At 37.5% G+C, this 27,655-nt stretch overlaps 1 protein-coding gene across 4 annotated transcripts in view; it reads left to right on the forward strand.

Moving 5' to 3' along the window:
* The window catches only part of COL4A5 (collagen type IV alpha 5 chain), a 248,812-nt gene that overhangs the window by 100,561 nt on the left and 120,596 nt on the right, over positions 1-27,655 (forward strand). For 3 of the 4 annotated variants that reach the window (XM_058714479.1, XM_058714478.1, XM_058714476.1), the window contains exon 3: positions 21,031-21,120. In XM_058714479.1, coding sequence (XP_058570462.1) covers positions 21,031-21,120 — 90 coding nt within the window. Of the gene's footprint in view, positions 1-19,838; positions 19,932-21,030; positions 21,121-27,655 lie in introns of those variants that run through there. The other variant, XM_058714477.1, reaches the window with a different exon arrangement.

Consider the following 27,655-nt stretch of genomic DNA (forward strand, 5'->3'; position numbering starts at 1 on the left):
CTGGGCTTGAAAACAGTATAGAGGACAGCAGAGAATCTCTTGCCACAGAGATCAAGGGACTAAGGAACAGTCACAAGGAGCTGAAAAGCGCTTTAAACGAAATGCAAAACAAAATGGAAACGACGACAGCTCGGTTTGAAGAGGCAGAGGAGAGAATAGGTGAACTAGAAGATAAAGTTATGGAAAAAGAGGAAGCTGAGAGAAAGAGAGATAAAAAAATCCAGGAGTATGAGGGGAAAATGAGAGAACTAAGTGATACGCTAAAAAGAAATAATATACGCATAATTGGTATCCCAGAGGAGGAAGAGAGAGGGAAAGGTGCTGAAGAGGTACTTGAAGAAATTATAGCTGAGAACTTCCCTGAACTGGGGAAGAAAAAGGCATCGAAATCCAAGAGGCACAGAGAACTCCCTTCAGACGTAACTTGAATCGATCTTCTGCACGACATATCATAGTGAAACTGGCAAAATACAAGGATAAAGAGAAAATTCTGAAAGCAGCAAGGGATAAACGTGCCCTCACATATAAAGGGAGAACTATAAGACTTGTGACTGATCTCTCTTTTGAAACTTGGCAGGCCAGAAAGGATTGGCACGAGATCTTCAGTGTGCTAAACAGAAAAAATATGCAGCCGAGAATCCTTTATCCAGCAAGTCTGTCATTTAGAATAGGAGAGATAAAGGTCTTCCCAAACAAACAAAAACTGAAGGAATTTGTCACCACTAAACCAGCCCTACAAGAGATCCTAAGGGGGATCATGTGAGACAAAGTACCAGAGACATCACTACAAGCATAAAACATACAGACATCACAATGACTCTAAACCCATATCTTTCTATAATAACACTGAATGTAAATGGATTAAATGCACCAACCAAAAGACATAGGGTATCAGAATGGATAAAAAAACAAGACCCATCTATTTGCTGTCTACAAGAGACTCATTTTAGATCTGAGGACACCTGTAGATTGAGAGTGAAGGGATGGAGAACTATTTATCATGCTGCTGGAAGCCAAAAGAAAGCTGGAGTAGCCATACTTATATCAGACAAACTAGACTTTAAATTAAAGGCTGTAACAAGAGATGAAGAAGGGCATTATATAATAATTACAGGGTCTAGGGGCGCCTGGGTGGCTCAGTCGGTTAAGCGGCCGACTTCACCTCAGGTCACGATCTCGCGGTCCGTGAGTTCAAGCCTCATGTCGGGCTCTGTGCTGACTGCTCAGAGCCTGGAGCCTGTTTCACATTCTGTGTCTCCCTCTCTCTGACCCTCCCCCATTCATGCTCTGTCTCTCTCTGTCTCAAAAATAAACAAACGTTAAAAAAAATTAAAAAAAAAATTACAGGGTCTATCCATCAGGAAGAGCTAACAATTATAAATGTCTATGTGCCGAATACCGGAGCCCCCAAATATATAAAACAATTACTCATAAACATAAGCAACCTTATTGGTAAGAATGTGGTAATTGCAGGGGACTTTAACACTCCACTTACAGAAATGGATAGATCATCTAGACACATGGTCAATAAAGAAACAAGGGCCCTGAATGATACATTGGATCAGATGGACTTGACAGATATATTTAGAACTCTGCATCCCAAAGCAACAGAATATACTTTCTTCTCGAGTGCACATGGAACATTCTCCAAGATAGATCATATACTGGGTCACAAAACAGCCCTTCATAAGTTTACAAGAATTGAAATTATACCATGCATACTTTCAGACCACAATGCTATGAAGCTTGAAATCAACCACAGGAAAAAGTCTGGAAAACCTCCAAAAGCATGGAGGTTAAAGAACACCCTACTAACGAATGAGTGGGTCAACCAGGCAATTAGAGAAGAAATTAAAAAATATACGGAAACAAACGAAAATGAAAATACAACAATCCAAACGCTTTGGGATGCAGCGAAGGCAGTCCTGAGAGGAAAATACATTGCAATCCAGGCCTATCTCAAGAAACAAGAAAAATCCCAAATACAAAATCTAATAGCACACCTAAAGGAAATAGAAGCAGAACAGCAAAGGCAGCCTAAACCCAGCAGAAGAAAAGAAATCATAAAGATCAGAGCAGAAATAAACAATATAGAATCTAAAAAAACTGTAGAGCAGATCAACGAAACCAAGAGTTGGTTTTTTGAAAAAATAAACAAAATTGACAAACTTCTAGCCAGGCTTCTCAAAAAGAAAAGGGAGATGACCCAAATAGATAAAATCATGAATGAAAATGGAATTATTACAACTAATCCCTCAGAGATACAAAAAATTATCAGGGAATACTATGAAAAATTATATGCCAACAAATTGGACAACCTGGAAGAAATGGACAAATTCCTGAACACCCACACTCTTCCAAAACTGAATCAGGAGGAAATAGAAAGCTTGAACAGACCCATAACCAGCGAAGAAATTGAATCGGTTATCAAAAATCTCCCAACAAATAAGAGTCCAGGACCAGATGGCTTCCCAGGGGAGTTCTACCAGACGTTGAAAGCAGAGATAATACCTATCCTTCTCAAGCTATTCCAAGAAATAGAAAGGGAAGGAAAACTTCCAGACTCATTCTAGGAAGCCAGTATGACTTTGATTCCTAAACCAGACAGAGACCCAGTAAAAAAAGAGAACTACAGGCCAATATCCCTGATGAATATGGATGGAAAAATCCTCAATAAGATACTAGCAAATCGAATTCAACAGCATATAAAAAGAATTACTCACCATGATCAAGTGGGATTCATTCCTGGGATGCAGGGCTGGTTCAACATTCGCAAATCAATCAACGTGATACATCACACTAACAAAAAAAAAAGAGAAGAACCATATGATCCTGTCAATCAATGCAGAAAAGGCCTTTGACAAAATCCAGCACCCTTTCTTAATAAAAACCCTTGAGAAAGCCGGGATAGAAGGAACATACTTAAAGATCATAAAAGCCATTTATGAAAAGCCCACAGCTAACATCATCCTCAATGGGGAAAAACTGAGAGCTTTTTCCCTGAGATCAGGAACACGACAGGGATGCCCACTCTCACCGCTGTTGTTTAACATAGTGCTGGAAGTCCTAGCATCAGCAATCAGAAAAAAAAAGGAAATCAAAGGCATCAAAATTGGCAAAGATGAAGTCAAGCTTTCGCTTTTTGCAGATGACATGATATTATACATGGAAAATCCGATAGACTCCACCAAAAGTCTGCTAGAACTGATACATGAATTCAGCAAAGTTGCAGGATACAAAATCAATGTACAGAAATCAGTTGCATTCTTATACACTAACAATGAAGCAACAGAAAGACAAATAAATAAACTGATCCCATTCACAATTGCACCAAGAAGCATAAAATACCTAGGAATAAATCTAACCAAAGATGTAAAAGATCTGTATGCTGAAAACTATAGAAAGCTTATGAAGGAAATTGAAGAAGATATAAAGAAATGGAAAGACATTCCCTGCTCATGGATTGGAAGAATAAATATTGTCAAAATGTCAATCCTACCCAAAGCTATCTACACATTCAATGCAATCCCAATCAAAATTGCACCAGCATTCTTCTCGAAACTAGAACAAGCAATCCTAAAATACATATGGAACCACAAAAGGCCCCGAATAGCCAAAGTAATTTTGAAGAAGAAGACCAAAGCAGGAGACATCACAATCCCAGACTTTAGCCTCTACTACAAAGCTGTCATTATCAAGACAGCATGGTATTGGCACAAAAACAGACACAATAGACCAATGGAATAGAATAGAAACCCCAGAACTAGACCCACAAACGTATGGCCAACTCATCTTTGACAAAGCAGGAAAGAACATCCAATGGAAAAAAGACAGTCTCTTTAACAAATGGTGCTGGGAGAACTGGACAGCAACATGCAGAAGGTTGAAACTAGACCACTTTCTCACACCATTCACAAAAATAAACTCAAAATGGATAAAGGACCTGAATGTGAGTCAGGAAACCATCAAAACCTTAGAGGAGAAAGCAGGAAAAGACCCCTCTGACCTCAGCCGTAGCAATCTCTTACTCGGCACATCCCCAAAGGCAAGGGAATTAAAAGCAAAAGTGAATTACTGGGACCTTATGAAGATAAAAAGCTTCTGCACAGCAAAGGAAACAACCAACAAAACTAAAAGGCAACCAACGGAATGGGAAAAGATATTTGCAAATGACATATCGGACAAAGGGCTAGTATCCAAAATCTATAAAGAGCTCACCAAACTCCACACCCGAAAAACAAATAACCCAGTGAAGAAATGGGCAGAAAACATGAATAGACACTTCTCTAAAGAAGACATCCGGATGGCCAACAGGCACATGAAAAGATGTTCAACGTTGCTCCTCATCAGGGAAATACAAATCAAAACCACACTCAGATATCACCTCACGCCAGTCAGAGTGGCCAAAATGAACAAATCAGGAGACTATAGATGCTGGAGAGGATGTGGAGAAATAGGAACCCTCTTGCACTGTTGGTGGGAATGCAAATTGGTGCAGCCGCTCTGGAAAGCAGTGTGGAGGTTCCTCAAAAAATTAAAAATAGACCTACCCTATGACCCAGCAATAGCACTGCTAGGAATTTATCCAAGGGATACAGGAGTACTGATGCATAGGGGCACTTGTACCCCAATGTTTATAGCAGCACTCTCAACAATAGCCAAATTATGGAAAGAGCCTAAATGTCCATCAACTGAGGAATGGATAAAGAAATTGTGGTTTATATACACAATGGAATACTACATGGCAATGAGAAAGAATGAAATATGGCCTTTTGTAGCAACGTGGATGGAACTGGAGAGTGTGATGCTAAGTGAAATAAGCCATACAGAGAAAGACAGATACCATATGGTTTCACTCTTATGTGGATCCTGAGAAACTTAACAGAAACCCATGGGGGAGGGGAAGGAAAAAAAAAAAAAGAGGTTAGAGTGGGAGAGAGCCAAAGCATAAGAGACTGTTAAAAACTGAGAACAAACTGAGGGTTGATGGGGGGTGGGAGGGAGGGGAGGGTGGGGGATGTATATTGAGGAGGGCTCCTTTTGGGATGAGCACTGGGTGTTGTATGGAAACCAATTTGACAATAAATTTCATATATTAAAAAAAAATAAAAATAAATAAATAAATACCTATGTTAAAAAAGAAGAAAGATTGACAATCAATGATCTAAGTTTTCCACTTAAGAAGCTAGAAAAGGACAAGTAAATCAAATTAAAAAATTTTAATATAATCAACACAGATGTATCAATCATATTACTTTATTTAAAAATTTTTTTTAATGTTTTTTTATTTTTGAGAAGGCAGCGCATGAGTGGGGGAGGGGCAGCGAGAGAGGAAGACACAGAATCTGAAGCAGGCTCCAGGCTCTGAGCTGTCAGCACAGAGTCGGACGCGGGGCTTGAACTCACAAATCGAACCATGAAATCATGACCTGAGCCACAGTCGGACACTTAACCAACTGAGCCACCCAGGCACCCCTCAATCATTTTACTTTAATAAGTAGCAAATCATGGCCAGTTCTATTTCACTTCTACCCCATCCCCTTTGCCAAAACACGTATTAGATTATTTTGAAAGGAATCCTAGATTTCATCCATAAGTATCTCATTGTATATCTTTAATATATAAGGAGTTTTAAATTTTTTTTTCAACGTTTTTTATTTATTTTTGGGACAGAGAGAGACAGAGCATGAACGGGGGAGGGGCAGAGAGAGAGGGAGACACAGAATCGGAAACAGGCTCCAGGCTCTGAGCCATCAGCCCAGAGCCCGACGCGGGGCTCGAACTCACGGACCGCGAGATCGTGACCTGGCTGAAGTCGGACGCTTAACCGACTGCGCCACCCAGGCGCCCCGAAGAGTTTTAAAACCATAACCAAAAATACCATTATTATACTGGAAGAATTAACATTTCCTTAATATTACCAAATTTATAGTCACTACTAAAATTTCCTTGACGGGGGTGCCTGGCTGCCTCAGTTGGTAAAGGCTACAACTCTTAATCTTGGGCTTTTGAGTTCAAGCCCATGTTTGCTCAATTGAATTTCATCAAAATTAAGAACTTAGTTTTTCTGAAGACATTGTTGAGGGAATGAAAACACAATCTACAGTCTAGGAAAAAATATTTGCAAATCACATATCTCCTAAAAAGCCTTCTATGCAAAATACGTAAAGACATTTCAAAAGTCAATAATAAAACAAGTATCCCAAAATAAAATTAAATTAGAAACAAAGCAGCAAAAGATTTTAAGGTACTTCACAAAATATGTATATGGCAAATAAACACATTAAAAGTTACTCAAAATTGTTAATTAGGGAAATGCATAATAAAACCATAATGAGATACCACTATAAACCTACTAGAATGTCTAAATATTAAAATACATCCATACTAAGTATAGGTGAGGATGTTAAGCAACTGGAACTATTATAGATTGCTTTTCTTTTTCTTTAAATTCAAGTTAGTTAACATACAGTGTTGTCCTGGTTTCAGGATTAGAACCCAGTGATTCATTTCTTACATATGACACCCAATGCTCAACCCGAAAAGTGCCCTCCATAACGCCCATCACCCATTTAACCCATCCCTCCACCCACCTCCCAATCAGCAACCCTCAGTTTGTTCTCTGTATTTAAGAGTCTTTTATGGTTTGCCCTCCCTTTCGGTTTTTACCTTATATTTCCTTTCCTTCCCCTATGTTCATCTGTTGTGTTTCTCAAATTCCACATCTGAGTGAAATCATATGATATTTGTCTTTCTCTGACTGACTTATTTTGCTTAGCATAATACACTCTAGTTCCATTCACGTTGTTGCAAATAGCAAGATTGCTGATGCAAATACAAAATGATGCGAACACAGGAAAAAATTTTGACAGTTTCTTTAAAAGTAAGCATAAACCTATCAGACGACTGTCCTTTCCTAGGCATTTACTGATGAGAAGTGAAAGCATATGTCCATACAAAACTTGTACATGAGTTCATGGTAGCTTTATTTGTAATAACCAGAAACAGGAAACTCAATTGCTATTAACAGGGATGATGGGGCGACTGGGTGGCTCAGTTGGTTAAGCGTCCGACTTCAGCTCAGGTCATGATCTCATGGTTGGTTGGTTCGAGCCCCATGTCAGGCTCTGTGCTGACAGTTCAGAGCCTGGAGCCTGCTTCAGATTCTGTGTCTCCCTCTCTCTCTGACCCTCCCCCATTCATGCTCTGTCTCTCTCTGTCTCAAAAATAAATAAAACATTAAAAAAATTTAACAGGTGGACGAACCAACAAATTGTCATATTTTCATACAGTGGAATACTACTCAGCAATAAAAAGGAATGAACTATTGACATAAACCACAACATGTCTGAATATCAAAATAATTATGCTGAATGGAAAGCTAGACAAAAGAGTACATTCTGTATAATTCCATGTATATAAAATTCTAGAAAATGAAAATTAATTTATAATGACTGAAAAGAAATCAGTCATCACCTGGGGTGGGGGATGAGTAGAGGCATGAGGAAAATATTATAAAAGAAACATGGAAAATTTTTTTATATTTATGATGTTCACTTCAATTTTTTTTTTATTTAAAAAAATTTTTAGTTTATTTATTTTGAGAGAGACTGAAAGAAAGAGAGAGGGAGAGAGAGACAGAGACAGAGACAGAGACAGAGACAGAGCAAGCAGGGGACGGGCAGGGAGAGAAAGGGAGAGAGAGAATTCCAAGCAGGCTCTGAGCTGTCAGCACAGAGCCTGATGCGGGGCTCAAACCCCCGAACCCGTGAGATCATCATGTGAGCCGAAATCAAGAGTCAGAAGCTTAACTGACTGAGCCACCCAGGCGCCCCAACTTCAATATTGGTTTTAATTAAAGACTTACTTTTTTAAGAGCAGTTTTAGGTTCACAGTAAAATTGAAAGAAAGATACAGAGATTTCGCCTATACCTCTGGCTCACACATGCATACATGCATAGTTTCCCTAATGAGAGTGGTACGTTTGTTACAATTGATGAACCTACATTTGATATATCATTACCACCCTAAAGTTCAAGTTTACCTTAGAGTTCATTCTTGGTGTTGTACATTCTGTGGATTTGGGCAAGTGTATAATGACATGTATCCATCATTTTATTATCATATGAATATTTTCACTGCCTTAAAAATCGTTTGTGCTCCACCTATTCAACTTTACCATCCCCACCCCTGGAAACCACTGATCTCTTTATTGTCTCCATAATTTTATTTTCCAGAATATCATATAGTTAGAATCATACAGTGTGTAGCCTTTTCAGATTGGCCTTTTCACTTAGTAATCTGCATTTAAAGTTCCTCCATGTCTTTTCATAGCCAAATAGTTCATTTCTTTTTAGTGCTAAGTGATAGTCCATTGTCTGCATGTGGCAGTTTCTTTATCTGTTCATCTGCTGAAGGACATCTTGGTTACTTCCAAGTTTTGGCAATGATGAATAAAATTGCTATTAAGCATACATGTGCAGTTTTGTGTGTGTGGATGTAAGTTTTAAACTCCTTTGGATAAATACCAAGAAACATCATTGCTAGATCATATGAGTATGTTTAGTTTTGTAAGTCACTGCCAAACTGTCTTGCAAAGTAGCTGTATCATTTTGCCTTCCCACCAGCAATGAATGAGAGTTCCTGTTGCTCCACATCTTTGCCAGCCTTTGGTGTTGTCAGGGTTTTAGATTGTAGCCATTTTATTGGGTGTGTGGTTGTATGTAGTTGTTTTAGTTTGCATTTCCCTGATGCCATATTGTGTGGAGCATCTTTTCATATGCTTATTTTCCATCTGTATATCTTCTTTGATGAGATATCTGTTAAAGTCTTTGGCCCATTTTAAAATCAGGTTTTTTGCTTTCTTATTGTTGACTTGTAAGTGTTGTTTGTATATTTCAGATAATTTTTCTTTATCAGATGTGTCTTTTGCAAATATTTTCTCCCAGTCTGTCTTACCTTCTCATTCTCTTAACACTATCTTTCACAGGGCAGAAGCTTTTAATGTTAATGCAGTTCAGCTTATCAGTTATTTCTTTCATGGATTATGCCTTTTTGTATCTAAAAAGTTATCACCACACCCAAGGTCACCTAGATTTTCTCTCCTGTGTTATCTTTTAGGAGTTTTATAGTTTTCTATTTGATCCGTTTTGGGTTGATTTTTATTAAGTGTGAGGTCTCTGTCTAGATTTTTTTTTTTACATATGGATGTCTAGTTGTTTGAGCAACATTTGTTGAAAAGACAAGGAAATTTTTGTGAGTGATAGATATGTTCATTATTTTGATTGTCACCTATGTGAAAAAAATTTCAAATTGTATACTTTAAATATGTGCAATTTATTGTATATTAATTGTAGCTCAGTAAATCTGCTTTTAAAAAGTAAGATTAATACAGAAATAATAAAATATGTCAATTCTGGCAAAGAAATGTGTCCAAGTACACACTGCTAAAACCAAAACTTGCTAGACTCCTGATGACAACAAGAAATTACCAGCTGACAACCTAAAATTCATGTCACGTAGATTGTAACTGTGTTTATCGTGGTGAACATAGATTAATGTATAGAATTGTCAAATCACTATGTTGTACACCTGAAACTGGTATAACATTGTATGTCAACTATACTTAAATAAAAATTATAAAGTAAAATAAAAATTCATGTCACACTGACACATTATCTTAACAAGGTGTTCCCCTCTACCAGTGGCATCAGTACTTACTGGGAGCTTGTTAGAAATGCAAGTTCCTAGGTTCCATAGCAGACCTACTCAGTGTAACTCTGGGGGTAGGACCAGGCAATCTGTGTTTTAACAAGTTGTCTAAGTGGTTTTGATACAAGCTACAATTTAATCTGACCTACATTATCTCCATTTGGCAGTTGTCAAAGATCTATATTCTTGTTCTCCTAATTATATTACATCAAATATTTCTTTGTACTATATAATTATAAAAACACAATAGTAATTACTCAAAAAGAAGAGAAAATTGCCTATAACTTCATTTTTTAAGTTAATCATTGTTTTCATTTGTTCATTAACGACATTGCCTTTCCCATGTTTATATAGTTTTTAGATTTTTGCAATATTATAATCCAAAAATAATGTAAACCTTAATGCTCATTATAGCAGTTTTCCCACTTTTTATTTTTTCTATCCTCATAAAGCTAGTACTTTTCCTGTTAATTTTGTATCTGTCTTGAGAAAGTATTCTTAAAATGTTTTTCATTCCCATGATCATGTAACTTTCTTATTGTGATTATAAAGTGCCCTTCCTATAAAATTGTAACATTTTAATGGGCACCTTTGACTCACAAAGCATGTTCTCCTTCTAAGTAAATCAGTCTGTTATTCTTTTTAATGCTGTCTTGTGTATATAAAAGTGCTTTATCACAAAAAGTTATCCTTTATATAATTTTTCCTAACCCTAACATTTTTTTTCTGAATTTGGGCAAAAGTATGTGGCATAAGTGTTATATAATCCATTAAGGAAGTTCATTCACTGAATGAATATTTACTATTTGTCCTGTTGGGCACTAAGAATGGGATGATGGACATAGCATGATTAATTAGATGAAGGGGTAATGGAGAGTGGAGTCAAGATTATTACACATTTCTGGTCTAAGTTGTCCTATTTCCTAGAATAGAGAAGAGGGTAGAAAGATAACAAACTCAATTTTTTATATGAAGTTTGCTCTGGGGAAAATTACACAATTTCTCTTTGCTCTAATTCTTCATCTGTAAAATGGAAATAATAGTAGTATTTACCCCATATTGTCATTGTCATTGGGAGAGTCAAATAAGGTAAAACATGGAAAGAGTTAGAATAGTTCGATAGTTTGTTATTATTATTATTGTTGAGTTTTAGGTTCCTCTGTGATATTCAAGTGGAGATATTTAAGACAGTTAGCCCTATGAGCCTAGATTTTAGAAAAACAGTGTTGATATTTGAGATATCCCAGAGAAAGACAGAGAAGGGTCAAAAAGGGAACCCAGAGTAAAACAGTATTTAAGGGACAGGCAGAGAGAGAAAATAAGAGTAATTTTTTATCCAAATATGGACAGGCAGCATCAACCAGGTTTTTTTTTTTTAAAGTTTGACCTTCACAAATAGATACAATTATGCCATTTTCTATGTTCGTGAGTGTTAGCAAATTACAGTAAATTCTAGGTTAGTTTTAAGGATGAAATGATTGCCTTACCACTGGTAGCAAAAGGTAGGCAAACAAGAGATGTCAACCCTCCCTACCATCCGTAGGAATTAGGTAGAAAAACCTCCCTCACCCCTCTCATGGCAGGCTTCTATAGTTTCTACTGCAGGAAATTTTCTACCTTTAAAGGCTGGAGATGGTTATTACAATTTTTTTTTTGCCACTGTCCAGTAGGTGCTCTTCTATCTTCCTTGGTATAATATTGCTCAGTCAGCTAGATAGGGCCACAACATCATTTGACTATTATGAGGAGATTTCAGGATATGTAATTTATAGGTATATGGTTTTATTAATACAAACACAATTAAACTTTTTAGCCCTCTCTTTCAATTTCTGGTTTATTCCTCTCTTATCTAAATAGCAGTTTTGCTTCTGAGAAAATTTGCTTTCTTCAAATATTATCCTCAAGTCTTGGCAGAAAGATGCTGTAAATACCAGTGGAGATCCCAAAATGTAGCTATGTTTTCCACTTATGGAAATCTACTTGAACTAGTTTTTTTTTTCCTTCCAGCTTCCTTTTTGACTTGCACTTGCAGTCAGATTTCTACTACCAGCTCTGCCAGAAATGAGCTATGTAATGATTTGAGACAATCCAGCTCTAAAAGTTTGAACCTTTTATTTACCCTCTTGCTCTGTTTCCTTGAAAATAATTGATGAGTTTGATTAATACTAAATTATTATAATTATATCACTAATTAAAATAACAAAGAGGAGTGCCTAGGTATCAGAGTTGCTTAATCATCCGACTCCTGATTTCAGCTCAGGTCATGAGCTCACAGTTGACGAGATCGAACCCCACATTGGGCTCTTAGACCTACCATTATTTGACTGACATTTGCTTTATTGGCTTTGAAGTAATGAGTGGAAACTGGCCAGAAGTAGCTTTTTTTTCAAAGTACTTATTTTTATTATAAAATGATTCAACATAACAATTATTTAATACAAAATTGTCTAAGCTACCTAGACTAAACTTAGTACTTACCACATACACATTCTCTCTCTCTGTCTCTCTGTCTCTCTCACATACACATATACACACACACACTGGGGGTGTGTAGTAAAATTCTACTGTACCTTAACCTCTAGGGGTATGTGCCTGCAATGGCCCATTAGTCAGTTGCTTTATAGATATGGATGCTTTCTCTTTCTAGGTGCTACCTAGGCTGTCACTGTGGATAGGATCTGGTGTGAAAGGGTTCCCAGAATGAGGTCCAGAGCCTCTGGCCAGAGATTCAGCCTTCAAGCCTTAGAAAAGTAGAGGAACTCCTTGCGACCCTGCTGTTGGAAGCACATGTCATGGAGCTATGAACCCTCACAGTTCTTAAACTTGATAGTGGTGGATTTGCTTTCTGTTATTGGATCGCCTAGGGTTGTCGGGATTCATACTCTTTCTATAATTGGCTATATGCAAGTCAACTAACCCTTAATGTGTTGATATGATGGTATATTAGTATAGATGGTGACTCTGCAACCCCCAGTTATCTATCTGTGCAGATACGCATATTGGGCAACCTTATTGTATAGATGCTGCTAAGATGTAGTGAATCCTCACTGGTGGGTTGGCAGCCCTCCTGTGTTGGTGTTGATTAAGTGCTGTGCTCAGAATTGGACTTGAGTCACAGTTCAAATAGTAACTCTGAGTAGAGGAATTACTGATGGGTTTTTCTTTTTTTCTTTTAATTTTTGGGTAGCATTTTATTATGATATAATTTAAGGTTACAAAATAATCGCAAAAGTAATACAAGGAACTCTTCTACATCCTTTACCACTTTTGCTCTATCAAAGACACTTAATATTTAAATTTTGAAATAACCTAGTGCAATTATTGAAATCAGGAAATTAACATTGATATAATGCTACTATCTAATCCACAGTCCATATCTGAATTTTGTCAGTTTTCCCTTTGATTGTTCAAAGTATGTGTATGCACGTGTGTGTGTGTGTGTGTGTGTGTGTGTGTGTGTGTATTTTACCCCTCATAGTCTAGGGTCATACATTTATCTGCCACATCTCATTAGTCTCCTTTAATCTAGAACAGTCCCTCAGGTATTCTTTGTCATTTTTGAAGAATATAAGCCAGTTAATTTTAGAATGCCCTCTTTCTTTTTTTTTTTTTAGTGATTCCTCATTGTACGTATGTACGTACGTATGTATGTATTTCCCCTTTTTAAATTTAAATCCTAGTTAACATATAGTACAATATTGATTTTATGAGTAGAATTCAGTGATTCATCACTTACATACTTGTGCTCATCACAAGTGCCCTCCTTAGTACCTACCACCCATCTATCTCCTACCCACCTCCCTTCATCAACCATCAGTTTGTTCTCTATCATTAAGAGGCTCTTGTGGTTTGTTTCCCTTTCTTCTCTCCCCCCCCCCCGCCAACCCCACCCACTTCCTATATGTTTATCTGTTTTGTTTCTTAAATTCCACATATGAGTGAAATCATATGGCATTTATCTTCCTTTGATTGACTTATTTCTCTTAGCATAATACATTCTAGCTCCATCCAGGTTGTTGCAAATGGCAAGATTTCATTCTTTTTGATGGCTGAGCAATATTCCATCGTATATATGTACTACCTCTTCTTTATCCATTCATCAGTCAATGGACATTTGGGCTCTCTCCATACTTTGGCTATTGTTGATAATTCTGCTATAAACATTGGGGTGCATGTACCCCTTCGAATCTGTGTTTGTATTCTTTGGGTAAATATCTAATAGTGCAATTGCAGCATCATAGGGTAGTTCTATTTTTAGTTTCTTGAGGAACCTCCAAGAGTGGTCTCCAGACCACTATTGGTCTCCAGAGTGGCTGCAATAGTTTGATTTCCCACCAACAGTACAAGAGGATTCCCCTTTCTCTGCATCCTCGCCAACACCTGTTGTATCTTGTGTTGTTGATTTTAGCCATTCTGACAGGTGTGAGGTGGTATCTTATCGTGGTTTTGACTTACATTTCCCTGACAATGAGTGATGTGGAGCATCTTCTCATGTGTTTGTTAGCCATTTGGATGTCTTCTTTGGAAAAGTGTCTATTCATGTCTTGTGCCCATTTCTTGACTGGGTTATTTGTTTTTTGGGTATTGAATTTGTTAAGTTCTTTATAGATTTTGGATACTAACCCTTTATCAGATATGTCATTTGCAAATATCTTCTCCCACTTCATAGGCTGCCTTTCAGTTTTGTTGATCGTTTCTTTCACTGTGCAGAAGCTTTTTATCTTGATGAAGTCCCAATAGTTCATGTTTGCTTTTGTTTCCCTTGCCTTTGGCGACATGTCTAGTAAAAAGTTGGTCCAGCGTAGGTCAAAGAGGTTGCTGCCTGTGTTCTCCTCTAGGATTTTTATAGTTTCCTGCCTGACTTTTAGGTCTTTCATCCATTTGAATTTGTTTTGTGTATGGAGAAAGAAAGTGGTCCAGTTTCATTCTTTTGCATGTAGCTGTCCAGTTTTCCCAACACCATTTGTTGAAAAGATAGTCCTTTTTCCACTGGATATTCTTTCCTGCTTTGTAGAAGATTAGTTGACTTGGGGCGCCTGGGTGGCGCAGTCGGTTAAGCGTCCGACTTCAGCCAGGTCACGATCTCGCGGTCCGTGAGTTCGAGCCCCGCGTCGGGCTCTGGGCTGATGGCTCAGAGCCTGGAGCCTGTTTCCGATTCTGTGTCTCCCTCTCTCTCTGACCCTCCCCCGTTCATGCTCTGTCTCTCTCTGTCCCAAAAATAAATAAAAAACATTAAAAAAAAAAAAGATTAGTTGACCATATAGTTGTGGGTCCACTTCTGAGTTTTCTGTTTTGTTCCGTTGATCTATGTGTCTGTTTTTGTGCCAGTACCATACTGTCTTGATGACTACAGCTTTGTAATATAGCTTGAAATATGGAATCGTAATGCCTCCAGTTTTGTTTTTCTTTTTCAGGATTGCTTTGGATATTTGGGGTCTTTTGTGATTCCATACGAATTTTAGGATTGTTTGTTATAGTTCTGTGAAAAATGCTGGTGGTATTTTGGTAGGGATTGCATTAAATGTGTAGATTGCTTTGAATAGTAGAAACATTTTAGTAATATTTGTTCTTCCAATCCATGAGCATGTAATGCTTTTCCATTTTTTGTGTCCTCTTCAATATCTTTCATAAGTCTTCTATAGTTTTCAGAGTACAGACCTTTTACCTCTTTAATTAGGTTTATTCCTATGAATCTTATTGTTCTTGGTGCAATTATAAATGGGACTGATTCCTTGATTTCTTTTTCTGCTGCTTCATTATTGGTGTATAGGAATGCAATAGATTTCTGCACGTTGATTTTATATCCTGCAACTTAGTTCTAGCAATTTTTTTGTTGGAGTCATTTGGGGTTTCTACATAGAATCTCATATCATCTCCAAATAGTGAAAGTTTGATTTTTTCCTTATTGATTTGGATGTCTTTTATTTCTTTTTGTTGTCTAATTGCTGAGGCAAAAGCTTCCAGTACTATGTTAAATAGTACTGATGCCAGTGGACATCCTTGTCTTGTTCCTGACCATAGGGGAAAGGTTCTCAGTTTTTCCCCATTGAGGATGATGTTAGCTGTGGGTCTATTGTATATGGACTTTTTGATGTTGAGGTATGTTCCAGCTATCCCTACTTGTTGAAAATTTTTATCAAGAATGGATAAATGCTGTATTTTGTCAAATGCTTTTTCTGCATTTATTGATAGGATCATATGGTTCTTATCCTTTCTTTTATTAATGTGGTGTATCACTTTGATTGATTTGCAAATATTGAACCAGCCCCACAGCCCAGGAATAAATCCCACTTGATCATGGAGAATAATTATTTTAATGTACTGTTGAATACTGTTGAATGTTGTTGAGAAGTTTTGCATCCGTGTTCATCAGGGATATTGACCTGGATATTATTTTTACGGGTCTTTGGTTTTGGAATCAAGATAATGCATGCTTCATAGAATGAGTTTGGGAGTTTTCCTTCCATTTCTATTTTTTGGAACAGTTTGAGAAGAATAGGTGTTAACTCTTCTTTAACTGTCTGATAGAATTCCACTTGGAAGCCATCTAGCCCAGGACTCTTGTTTGTTGGGTGATTTTCAATTACTGATTCAATTTTTTTGTTTTTTGTGGGTCTGTTCAAAATTTCTATTTCTTTCTGTTTGAGTTTGGGTAGTATGCAATTTTGTAGAATTTGTCCATTTCTTCCAGATTTCCCAGTTTGCTGGCATATAATTTTTCACGGTATTCTGTTGTAATTGTATTTCTGTGGTGTTGGTTGTGATCTCTCTTCTTTCATATGTGATTTTATGTATTTGGGTCCTTTCTTTCCTTTTTGTTAAGTCTGGCTAGTGGTTTATCAATTTCGTTAATTCTTTCAAAGAACCAGGTCTTAGTTTTGTTGATCTGTTCTACTCTTTGTTTTTTGTTTATTTGTTTTTATATCATTTATTTCTGCTTTAGTCTTTATTATTTCCATTCTTCTGCTGGCTTCAGGCTTTATTTGCTGTTCCTTTTGTAGCTCCTTTAGGTGTAAGGTAAGGTTGTGTATTTGGGACCTTTTTTGTTTCCTGAGATAGGTCTGAATTTCAATATACTTCCCTCTTAGGAGTGCCTTTGCTGCATCCCAAAGGTTTTGGACTGTCATGTTTTCATTTCCATTTGCTTCCATGTATTTTTTTATTTCTTCTTTAATTTCCTAGTTAACCCGTTCATTCTTTAGTAGGATATTCCTTAACCTCCGTATTTGAAAGCTTTCCAATTTTTTTTTCTTTTCTTTTTAAAGTTTATTTATTTTGAGAGCAAGAGAGAGAGTGGAGAAAGAAGGGGCAGAGAGAGAGGGAAAGAGAGAGAATCTCAAGCAAGCTCCATGCTGTCAGCACAAAGCCCGATGTGGGGCTTTCACTCATAAACCATGAGATCATGACCTAAGCCAAAATCAAGAGTTGGACGTTTAAGCAACTGAGCCTCCCAGGCACCCATTTCCAAATTTGGTCTTATGGTTGACTTCAAGTTTCATAGCGTTGTGATCTGAAAATATGCATGGTGTGATCTTGATCTTTTTGTACTTGTTGGGGGCTGATTTGTGACCCAGTATGTGATCTATTCTGGAGAATGTTCCATGTGCACTCAAAAAGAATGTGTATTCTTCCGTTTTAGGATGAAATGCTCTGAATATATCTGCTAAGTCCATCTGGTCCAGTGTGTCATTCAAAGCCATTATTTCATGGTTTATTTTCTGCTTAGGTGATCTTTCCATTGTTGTAAGTGGGATGTTAAAGTCCGTTATTATTATTGTATTATTATCAGTGAGTTTCCTTTCGTTATTGATTGATTTATATGTTTGGCTGCTTTCAAGTTGGAGGCGTAATATTTACAATTGTTAGATCTTCTTGATGGATAGACCCCTTAATTATGGTACAATTCCCTTCTTCATCTCTTGTTACAGTCTTTGTTTTAAAATCTAGTTTGTCTGATATAAGTATGGCTACTCTGGGTTTATTTTGGCAGCCATTAGCATGATAGATGGTTCTCTATCTCACCTTCGACATGCAGGTGTGTTTAGGTCTAAAATAGGTCTTTTGTAGGCAGCATATAGATGGATCTTGTTTTGTTTTTTTTTTCCTCCATTCTGATACCCTATGTCTTTTGATTGGAGCATTTAGTCCATTTACATTCAGAGTGATTATTTAAAGGTATGAATTTAGTGCCATTATATTACCTGTAGATTTGGCGTTTCTGGTGATGCTCTCTGGTTCTTTCTAGCCTTTATTGCTTTTCATCTTTTTTTTTTACCCCCTCCCCCCCTTAAAATTTCATGTAGGGTTGGTTTAGTGGTCACAAACTCCTTTAGTTTTTGTTTGGGAAACTCTTGATCTCTCCTTCTATTTTGAATGACAACCTTGTTGGAGAGTATTCTTGGCTGCATATTTTTTCCATTCAACATATTGAATATATCTTGCCTCCTTTCTCACTTGCCAAGTTTCTTTGGACAGATCTGCTGTGAACCTGATCTGTCTTCCCTTATAAGTTTAAGGACTTTCTTTCCACTTTCTGCTTTCAGGATTCTTTCCTTGTCTGTGTATTTTGTGAATTTGACTATGATATGTCTGGGTAATGTCCAGCTTTTGTTGAATTTAATGGGAGTTTTCTGTGCTTCTTGGATTTTGATGTCTGTGTCCTCCCCCAGATTAAGGAAGTTTTCAGCTATAATTTGCTCACATAAACCTCTGCCTCTCCTTCTTCCTCTTCATCTTCTGGGACTCCTATGATATTAATGTTTTTATGTCTTAATAAAATCACTAAATTCCAAGTCTGCCTTCATGACCCCTGACATTTGTTTCTCTCTTTTCAGCTTTATTATATTTCATAATTTTATCTTCTATATTGCTAATTTGCTCCTCTGCCTCAAACATCCTCGTTTTTATGGCCTCCATATGGGTTTGCATTTTGGTTATAGCATTTTTAATTTTGGCCTGACTAGATTTCAGTTCTTTTATCTTTGCAAAAAGGGATTCTCTTGTGTCTTCTATGCTTTTTTCAAGCCCAGCTAGTATCCTTATAATTGTTGTTTTAAATTCTGGTTCAGACATCTTACTTATATCTGCATTGACTAAATCCCTGGCTGTCATTTCTTCCTGTTCTGTCTTTTGAGGTGAATTCCTCTATCTTGTCACTTTTAAGGAAGAAAAACACAATAAAAATAATAATGAAATGAAATAAAAATTTAAAAATAAAAAAAATCAGATAAAGAAAGTTAGATGCTAAGCATGTTTTGCTCTGCTTTGATCTGTTTAAGAGAAGCTTGGTAGAAAAAAGAGAAGAGAGAAAAAAGATTTAAAATTTTAAAAGTAAAAAAAATAAAATAAATTAAAGATCAAATAAAATAAAAAATGTTGCTTGTTCTGTATCCAAAAACAAAAGAAAAGAAAAACAACAACAACGACAAAAAACAGAAGCAACAACAAAACAAATGAACAAGCAAACAAAAAAACCCACATGAATGTAGATCCAGTTTCCCCTAGAGTCGAAACTTTGCAGCAGTCTATGGTCAGTAGAGTAAGTCCTTGGAAAGGATTTGTGCTGGTCTTATTGGGGGGAGGGACCTGCTGTTCTGATTCTCAGGCCCACTTGCCCTAGTGGAGATGTGCCTGGAGTGTGCAGGTGGTCAGGGCTTTGGTATGTTGTCTCTGTTCTCCACTTGGTGGCGCTGTTTAGCTCACTGAGGTCGATCAGTGTTGGTGGGCTAATGGTGAAAATGGTTTCACCCCTCTCTCAAGTCTCCGGAATGGGAATTTCGTGCCCTTGTAGGCACAGTATCAGTCACCCCTGACACCTCCTGTGTCCCTGGCTTCCATCAGCTCCCCACCTCCCTCTTATCTGTGTCCAAGCTGTCTGCCTACCAGGCGGTGTCCCTCTCCAGAGTTTTATCTCAGGTGTGGCTGTGTTTCAAAATCCCACACCTCACAGATCCCCGCTGTTCCAACCCACGGTCTCTGCACACTGTGGCCAGTGCATACTGTGGCCAGCTTGTCCCAGAAATGGTCGTGCTACCACACAGTGGCAGCAGCTCAGAGTTTATGGTAAATTGCAACACACAACCGGCTCCAGGGTTTGTTGCCCTCAGCTGGCGTCTTTGTTCCTATAGAGGTGAACATGGCATGGCAGCTTGATGACATGCCCGCTGGGTCTTTTGCCAGAGGAGAGGCCGTATCACCTCTATCAAATGCAGTCCAAGCAGGTGAACCGCTTCTCTCTGTGTCACCCAGGGGATCTTCAGACCAAGCTGTCCGCTTCCTCGCTAGAGCACCACTAGGGGCTGGGCTCTGAAACTTCAGACTTTTTGCTCCACTGTTTACAAAAAAACTGGCAGTATTGAAACCCTCTCCCTTTTCCCCTGTCAATGGTTTTAGGGAACTGTTTTCTTATGCGGTGTCCTGTGTGTGTCATCACTCTTTCTCTCTAGCTGCTTTCAGGGGCAGTGCTTTCTTGTGCAAACCTGATGCCCTGCTCAATCTCCCCCTCTCTCTTTCTCCTTTCCATGAAAACGGCTCCCTCCTCTGTGGCACCGGCCTCTTCTCTCCCCCAATTCACCTCTCCGCACCATGTACCTGCTGCATTCTCTCCCTCAAATTATGGATTGTTCTGCTAATCCCCAGATCGATTTCCTAGGTGTTCAAAATGGTTTGATGTTGCTCTAGGTATGTTCCAGGGATGAGACAAGCCCAGGGTCCCCTTACTACTCTGCCATCTTAACTCTTCCTCCTGGTTTTTTTTCTTTTGTGTTTTTTTGTGCTTCTACAATAACCATGCATTCCTTTTTGTATTAATCTTACAATAAGAAAAATATAAACTTTTTGATGTTCCAGAGCCCTTTTCTGACTAATTTATCTCCAGTCAGTAATGAATTTCCCTTCTGGGTAATTCTGCAACTCTTCCACTTTGCAACAAATCTGAAAACTTCTCAGATGGTTTCGTTTTGCACTTCTTTATCCCTGCACCATATTTATTTTATGTAACCCCTACAGACCTGGTTTCCTGGATTTACTGCCATCTTCCGTGGTAAACTCTTGATGTCAGTATGTTTAAACCTCGTTTCATCTCTGATATGCTTTTTACCTTTACAGGAAAGCAATTGATTGCATTACCATATATGACAAATTCAGAATGGTTTGTGGTTTTCCACTCACATCTTACAGGTTTTCTCCTGTTTGTGGGTACTGTGAATTTAGTATCATTAAATTAAGTTAGTTTTCTCTAGATAATTTTTTGATCTTTTTGAATCTCAACCATGCCTTTGCTTGAAAATTCACTCACCTTTCATTCTTGTTCAATTGCAGGGGGAGAGAGGGTTTCCAGGTTTGGAAGGCCATCCAGGTTTGCCTGGATTTCCAGGTCCAGAAGGGCCTCCAGGGCCTCGGGGACAAAAGGTATGTACCAGGTTGCCATCCAGTAATACTAGAGGCATTAAGTCATCTTAAATGTGGGACTAGGTATCAAGTCAACCAAAAATATATCTAAATAAAATAATAGGATAGCTGAGAGTCTATATTCTGTTGTTGGTTTAAAAAACTGAATATTACTGTCATATTCAAATGGTTTTGGAAGATGTTGCTAATTGTATGTAGTTATTGATATCCTTAACAAAAACTGAATTTTGTCAGGAGCTCAGCTGAGCTGGAGAGAGCTAAACTGCCAGGTGTCAGAGTAGCTGATTAAGGCAACAAGCCAAAATGAAAGGAATAGTCAAACCTTTTACTGTGACAGTGTAATAAACAAAATGTTTAACTAGAAAAAGCACCAACTTCCCCACTGTCCTATTTTTCCCCATGGAACTGTACCAGTGAGGATCTTGCCTTGGATGGCCAAGAGGAAGTTGAGGGCTGTGTTGAGGCTAGTCTGTTCTGCTTCCAAAACTGAAGTAGTGTCATTGATGAGTTAAATAATGGTCAAAGACACGTTGTACATAACTTGCTGTAATTGAATGACCCTGAGTGGGAAAAGTTGCCTGGAGCATACACATGAATAGAATCAATACCACCACGTGACAGTTCTCCTCAGTAACCAGAACACCTGGTTTTGGAATTCCCCTCTTACTCTGTTTAGTTTGATATGCTCAATAGGAGAGACTGTCTTGAATATTTGGCAGTCTGTTATCAATGCCCTGTAGGTATGTGTTACATTGGTAGGAATGTTGAAGGCCAGGCTTTTACCAAATAATAATACCCCAAAGGAGACACACACAGTGCTGGTAGTATAAAAGCCATTGATTGCCGTGGGGATCAGCCAGCCCAAAGTTCCTTCTGGTGGGTAGGGTACTTAAGTGGAATTGGAAAATTGTGTCAGGTGGGCACAGGTATAGGGGAGGAGGAAACCACCACTATAGAGGTCAAAATAGCCCTAGTGGCAGATCTCATTTCCCTTTTCCCAGATGCTTCAGTTAATCCCATCTCAGACAGAAGAAATTTGACACGTGAGGAGGCATTTTGTTTCTGTAGTGTCAGAGTCCAACTGTGACAACACATCAGGTCCACTGTGATACAGTTGGGGTATCTGAGGTACTAAAATGTTTCATGTTTAGAGACATGTCTATTTGTTGTATTCAGTGGCACAGCAGTAAGGTGTTTACCTATAGGGTTGGACGGTGGGTGACATATTCAGCAGTTTGTCAAATTCAGAGTCGTGGCAACTACCTGGGACAGGTATATCAGTGACTTTGGTGAGGTAGATGTCACATAGGCTGTTCTGTGGGAGAGAAAGATGAGAGGATTCATACACCCTTTCTTTCCTATGTGCAGGCTCATGGATCCAAAGGTACTGTTTTCCTATCAGTTGGGAAGGCTTTTCCCCGTTGACTGCTGCGTAGGCAATCTCTCCTATACCATAAGCAAGGATATCACCCTATGTGCATGTTATGATAGGGAATCAAAGAGGTAATAGTGAATGCTAAGATTGGGAGAAGTTTCTGGGTTTTCTAAAAATAGTTCTTTTGGTTGATTGCCCTTTACCATCTATATTAGGTAGATTGGTGAACTGACCATGAAAGGGGCCAGTTCTGTTTTTTGCCTGGAAATGAAAAGTAGTTTAAAAAGCTTTTTTTCCCCCTAATTTTATTTCATGTAATAGTGGTACATTATGTCATTAGAGTATTAAGGATATCAAATGGATACTCATCAAGTAGTCTTTCCAATAAAGGAGGAAATTAATTTAAATACATAAATACTCGTAAACACTTAACTGTATCAGAGCATAGATTGTGGGGGTGTGCTTGGGCATGATCTCTGAGGAAGTGACAGTATATCAAGGTAGTCTTGTTAGATTCAAGAGCAGAAGGGACCTGCACTAAATTTTCTGAGTAGAACTTTACACTAAGGAAAAAGCAAGACTCTAAATGACTGCCTAGAAGTTAAGTAGATGGGGCACTTAACAGAATTTCTTATGTCTAATGAAGTGCAAAAACAGCAGATTATTTCTTGTGCACCCAGAAGTGGCACAGAAGTAGCAGCTGGATCTGAAAGAGTCAAGTGGATGGAACTGAGCACTAACTCAGCAGTAATCCATGCGTCCTACTGGCGTGGGACATCTCAATGAATTCTAGCTTGGACTGGACTATCTCACCCCTCAACATCTCGGAACTCCTTAAGCTCTCCATAATTTAGACACAGCTTTATAAAAATGAGATGGGGATTTCAAGCAACTGAGATTAAATTTCAGTCATGTTAGTGAAGTGTTCAGTCATGTTAGCTTCGAAATAGAAATTACTTTGAACCATAATAAAATAAAGATACATTTCTTGCACCTGAGTTTACCCAGGTGAATTATGGGCTGAATTTCTTGTGCACCATACTTGCTGAAAGGTGGCACTTTTAATAAAGATTTGCGGCAGATTAAAAAAAGTTAACTACCTTAGAATCCCTTTGAAATAATATAGCATTAACTAGAACTATTGTACAATAGTATGACAGCTTTTAATGGTGTGATTGTATGCATTTTAGATTTAGAAATTAGTCCAGTCTTTTGCTGTGGTTCCATTTCAGTATCTGTACAATGAAAAGGTTGGACTGCTTTCTAAACTTTTGGGATTCTAAATTTGAAGAGCCTTGTACCTCTATCTCCAGTCTGATTTCGTGCTTCCCAATGTAGCTGAATTTATACTTCATAATTTTTATGTGATTGGGTGTTCTAGTACATGCATATATGTTGACATATATGCTCAGTCAAAAATTTGGTAGGATTGTTTTTTAATATGTATATTCTTTTTTAAATTTTTTAACATTTATTAATTTTTGAGAGAGAGACAGCCCAAGTGGAGGAGGGGCAGAGAAAGAGGGAGACACAGAATCTGAAGCAGGCTTCAGGCTCTGAGCTGTCAGCACAGAGCCTGACGTGGGTGTTGAACCCACAAACTGTGAGATCATGACCTGAGCCGAAGTCAGACACTTAACCAAATGAGCCACCAAGGCTTCCCAATATATATTCTTATATATGAAAGTAAAGATATATACAACAAATACATGTATAGATTGTATATATAAAAATTTACAAAGGATTTCTTTATTCTTAAAAATAAAATTAAATTAATTTTTGATAATATATTCACTTACACAAAATAATAAACATAGGAAAGTATATTGTGAAAAAGATTTCCTTTCCACCTGTATCCATTAGCCACTGAATTCTACATATCCCTAACAGATACTAATTTCTAGTACTTTCTTGTGAATATGCTCAATAATTTTTACGGATATGCACACAGATACAAATATATACATGCACACACATGCTTATATACACACAGACACACTTTTACTTCCGTTTGTTTATAAAGTGGTAACATATTCAACATGTTTGGCCTTTGTTTTTCACTTAATATATATTGTAGACATCTCATGTCAGTACACACAGAACTTCCTCATTATCTTTTATAACTTGATTGTATTCCACTGCATGTATAAACCATAATTTATTAAGCCAGTCCCCTATTGATGATTAAATAATTTTCAGTTTTTTGCCACTACAAACAGTGCTGCTAAGATGTATAATTTTAATAGACTTCCTTTCCCCAATAGGGGATTATCTCTGTAAGATTACCATAAGGAGGGTACATGTTTTTATGTATTTTTATGGATATTGCCAAATTGCCCCCCAAGAAGTTATATGACTTATCCTTGGTTTGGCAATATACAGGAAGATCAATTTCCCTAGTTTCACCAACCCTATTATGAGACTTGACTTTTTGTCAATCTGATAGATGAAAATGGTCTCTCAAAGCTTTTAGATTGCATTTCTTTTATTAAGAGTGAGATTAAGGATCTTTTCATAGGTATAAGAATCATTTGTGTTTTCTGTGAACTGTCTTCATATCATTTGCCCATTTTTCTACTGTATTATTGGTAATTTTATATGTTAATGAGCTATTTATACATTGGGGAGATTACTCTTGGTCTGTGTTGTGAGTTGCAGTTATTTCCCCTAGGTGGTCATGTCTTTGCTGAGTATGTGCGTGTGTGTGTATATATTTTTGTATATCTGTGTTTTTCAGGGGTCCTTTATGGCTTTTGAATTTTGAGTAGGAAATGCCTTCCCCACTGTAAGATTATAAAATAATTTTCCTATGTTTTATCCAAGTATACTAAGTTTCATTTCATGTAAATATCTATTTCTAATTCATCCTGGTGTGTGGTTTGTGATGTAAGTTCCATGTTTATTTTTTTTACAAATGTCCTCACAAGTATGTCCCAGTGTAAATTTCCCCATTGATTTGCAGTGCCACTTTCATTATAAACCAAATTCATGTGAATATACGCACTTGTTTTAGACCTTCCATACTCTTCCAATGATATGTTTATTCAAATGTCAGAACCAAACTATTTTAATTATTGATGTATTATGCTGTATTTTTGTATCTGACAGGGCTAGCGTCCCCTTACTGCTCTTTTTTTCCCCAGAATTTTCCTCAATGTTCTTGATTATTTATTTTTCCATATGAACTTTAGAGTCACCTTATCCAGTTGTCTTTTCAAAACTCATGTTATTTCTGTTTATTGTGTCAAATTTTAACTAAATTTATTGGGAATTGATCATTTTTTATGTTGACTCCTATTATGCAAGAACATGGAATGCCTTTCCATTTGTTCTTATTTCCCATTTTGAACTTCAGAAACGTTTTAACCTTTTCTTCTTATGAATCTTGCACATCTCTTAAGTTTATCCCAAAATATTTTATCCTACTTTTGCTACTGTAAACTGTATATTTTATTCCATTATGTTTTCTAACTGGTAGTTGGTATATAAGAAAGCTATTTATTTTCTCATATTAATTTTGTGTACAGTTATCTTCCTGAGTTACCTTATTGATTATAGTAGTTTTCATGTAATTTTCTTGGGTTTCCACTCATACAATCATTTATTTGCTTTTAGTGGTAGTTTTGCCTCATCCTTTCCAATTTTGGTACCTCTATTATCTGTCTCTTATTTAACCATGTTGGTTAGTACAACCAGTACAACATTAATGAATCTTTGTCTTATACCTGCCTTTTGTGGAAAGACCCAAAAAGATTCATTAAGCAGTCTTCTCCTTGTTTTAAAATAGAATTGGGTTGAGGAGGGCACCTGTTGGGATGATCACTGGGTGTCGTATGGAAACCAATTTCACAATAAATTTAACATTTAAAAAAATAAATAAAATAAAATACAATTGGATTTACTTTAATCTCCTTAGAGATGAGTCTGTTGTGGAAAGAGATTATTAAACTTTTTAAGAAGTTAAGGATAGTAGACAGAATACTGCCCATCCCCTAATTGATGTCCATGACCTAATCCTCAGGATTTGTGAATATGTTAGTTTATATAGACAAGCAAAATTAAGATTGCAAATGGAATTAAATTTGCTTATCAGCTGGTCTTCAACCACAGAGATTATTCTGGATTATCTAGGTGGGCCCAGTATAATCACAAGAGTCATTTAAATGTGGAAGAGGGAGGCAGAAGAATCAGTGTAGGAGTGTTGCAGTGTTAGAAAGATTCAACCATAGCTGGCTTTGAAGATTGAAGAGCTGAGGAAGGCTGGCTGTTCTAGAAGCTGGAAGAAAGGAAATGGATTTATTCTCCTAGAACCTCCAGAAAGCAACAGTGTTCTGCCACTGAGACCACTGTCATACTTCTGACTTCCAGAACAGTAAGGTTGTGTTGGTTTAAGCCACTAAGTTTGTAGTAATTTATAAAAACAGCATAAGAAACTAATATACCAGGTAACCCTTTTCCCAAATGAAGCTTTTCCTGGAAGCCCCACATAAAACATAAAAACAAAGCTGCGCTGATTGAAAGAGGGTAGTGACATAGGCATCAAGGAACCCCCAGTGGAGCCTCTAAGGTTGTGAGTTGTGTGATTTAGAAACCACTTGTGTAAAGCAAGATGTCTTAGTTTAATAAAATCTGTCTCAACGCTTCAGGTGGTGGCCTACTAGCTTATATGTTCCACTGAAATTCCTATCTTTTGGAGCAGAATTGGGTTTTCTTTATTCTATTTTAAAAAAACTAGTTAATAAAAACTTAGTGAGACAAAACCTCAAATTCTCAACAATGCAACTGTAACTAGAAATGGGTAAATTAACACACATGTGGTCAGCCTTTTTTGTTTACAGTCAACAGAAGAAGCTAGAAAGGAGTGTCTGGTTTGTTCTTGTTCTTTCCTAAGCTCTTCCTGTAGAAAGTGCCTTATAAAACAAAGCAAAGGTTTAGAACAGCAAACTCAAGAGCAGCACATACTTAGGCTCAGATTATGCCATTTATTACCAGCATGGCAGCAGACTGACATAATATAGAAACTGCCTGGGGCACCTGGGTGGCTCAGTTGGTTGAGTGGTTGAGCATCTGACTTTGGCTCAGTTCATGATCTCAGGGTTCATGCGTTGGAACCCTGCATCAGGCTCTCCGCTATCAGCACAGAGCCCACTTGAGATCCTC

This window comes from Neofelis nebulosa, chromosome X (assembly GCF_028018385.1).
Source record: "Neofelis nebulosa isolate mNeoNeb1 chromosome X, mNeoNeb1.pri, whole genome shotgun sequence".
Classification (NCBI taxonomy): domain Eukaryota; kingdom Metazoa; phylum Chordata; class Mammalia; order Carnivora; family Felidae; genus Neofelis; species Neofelis nebulosa.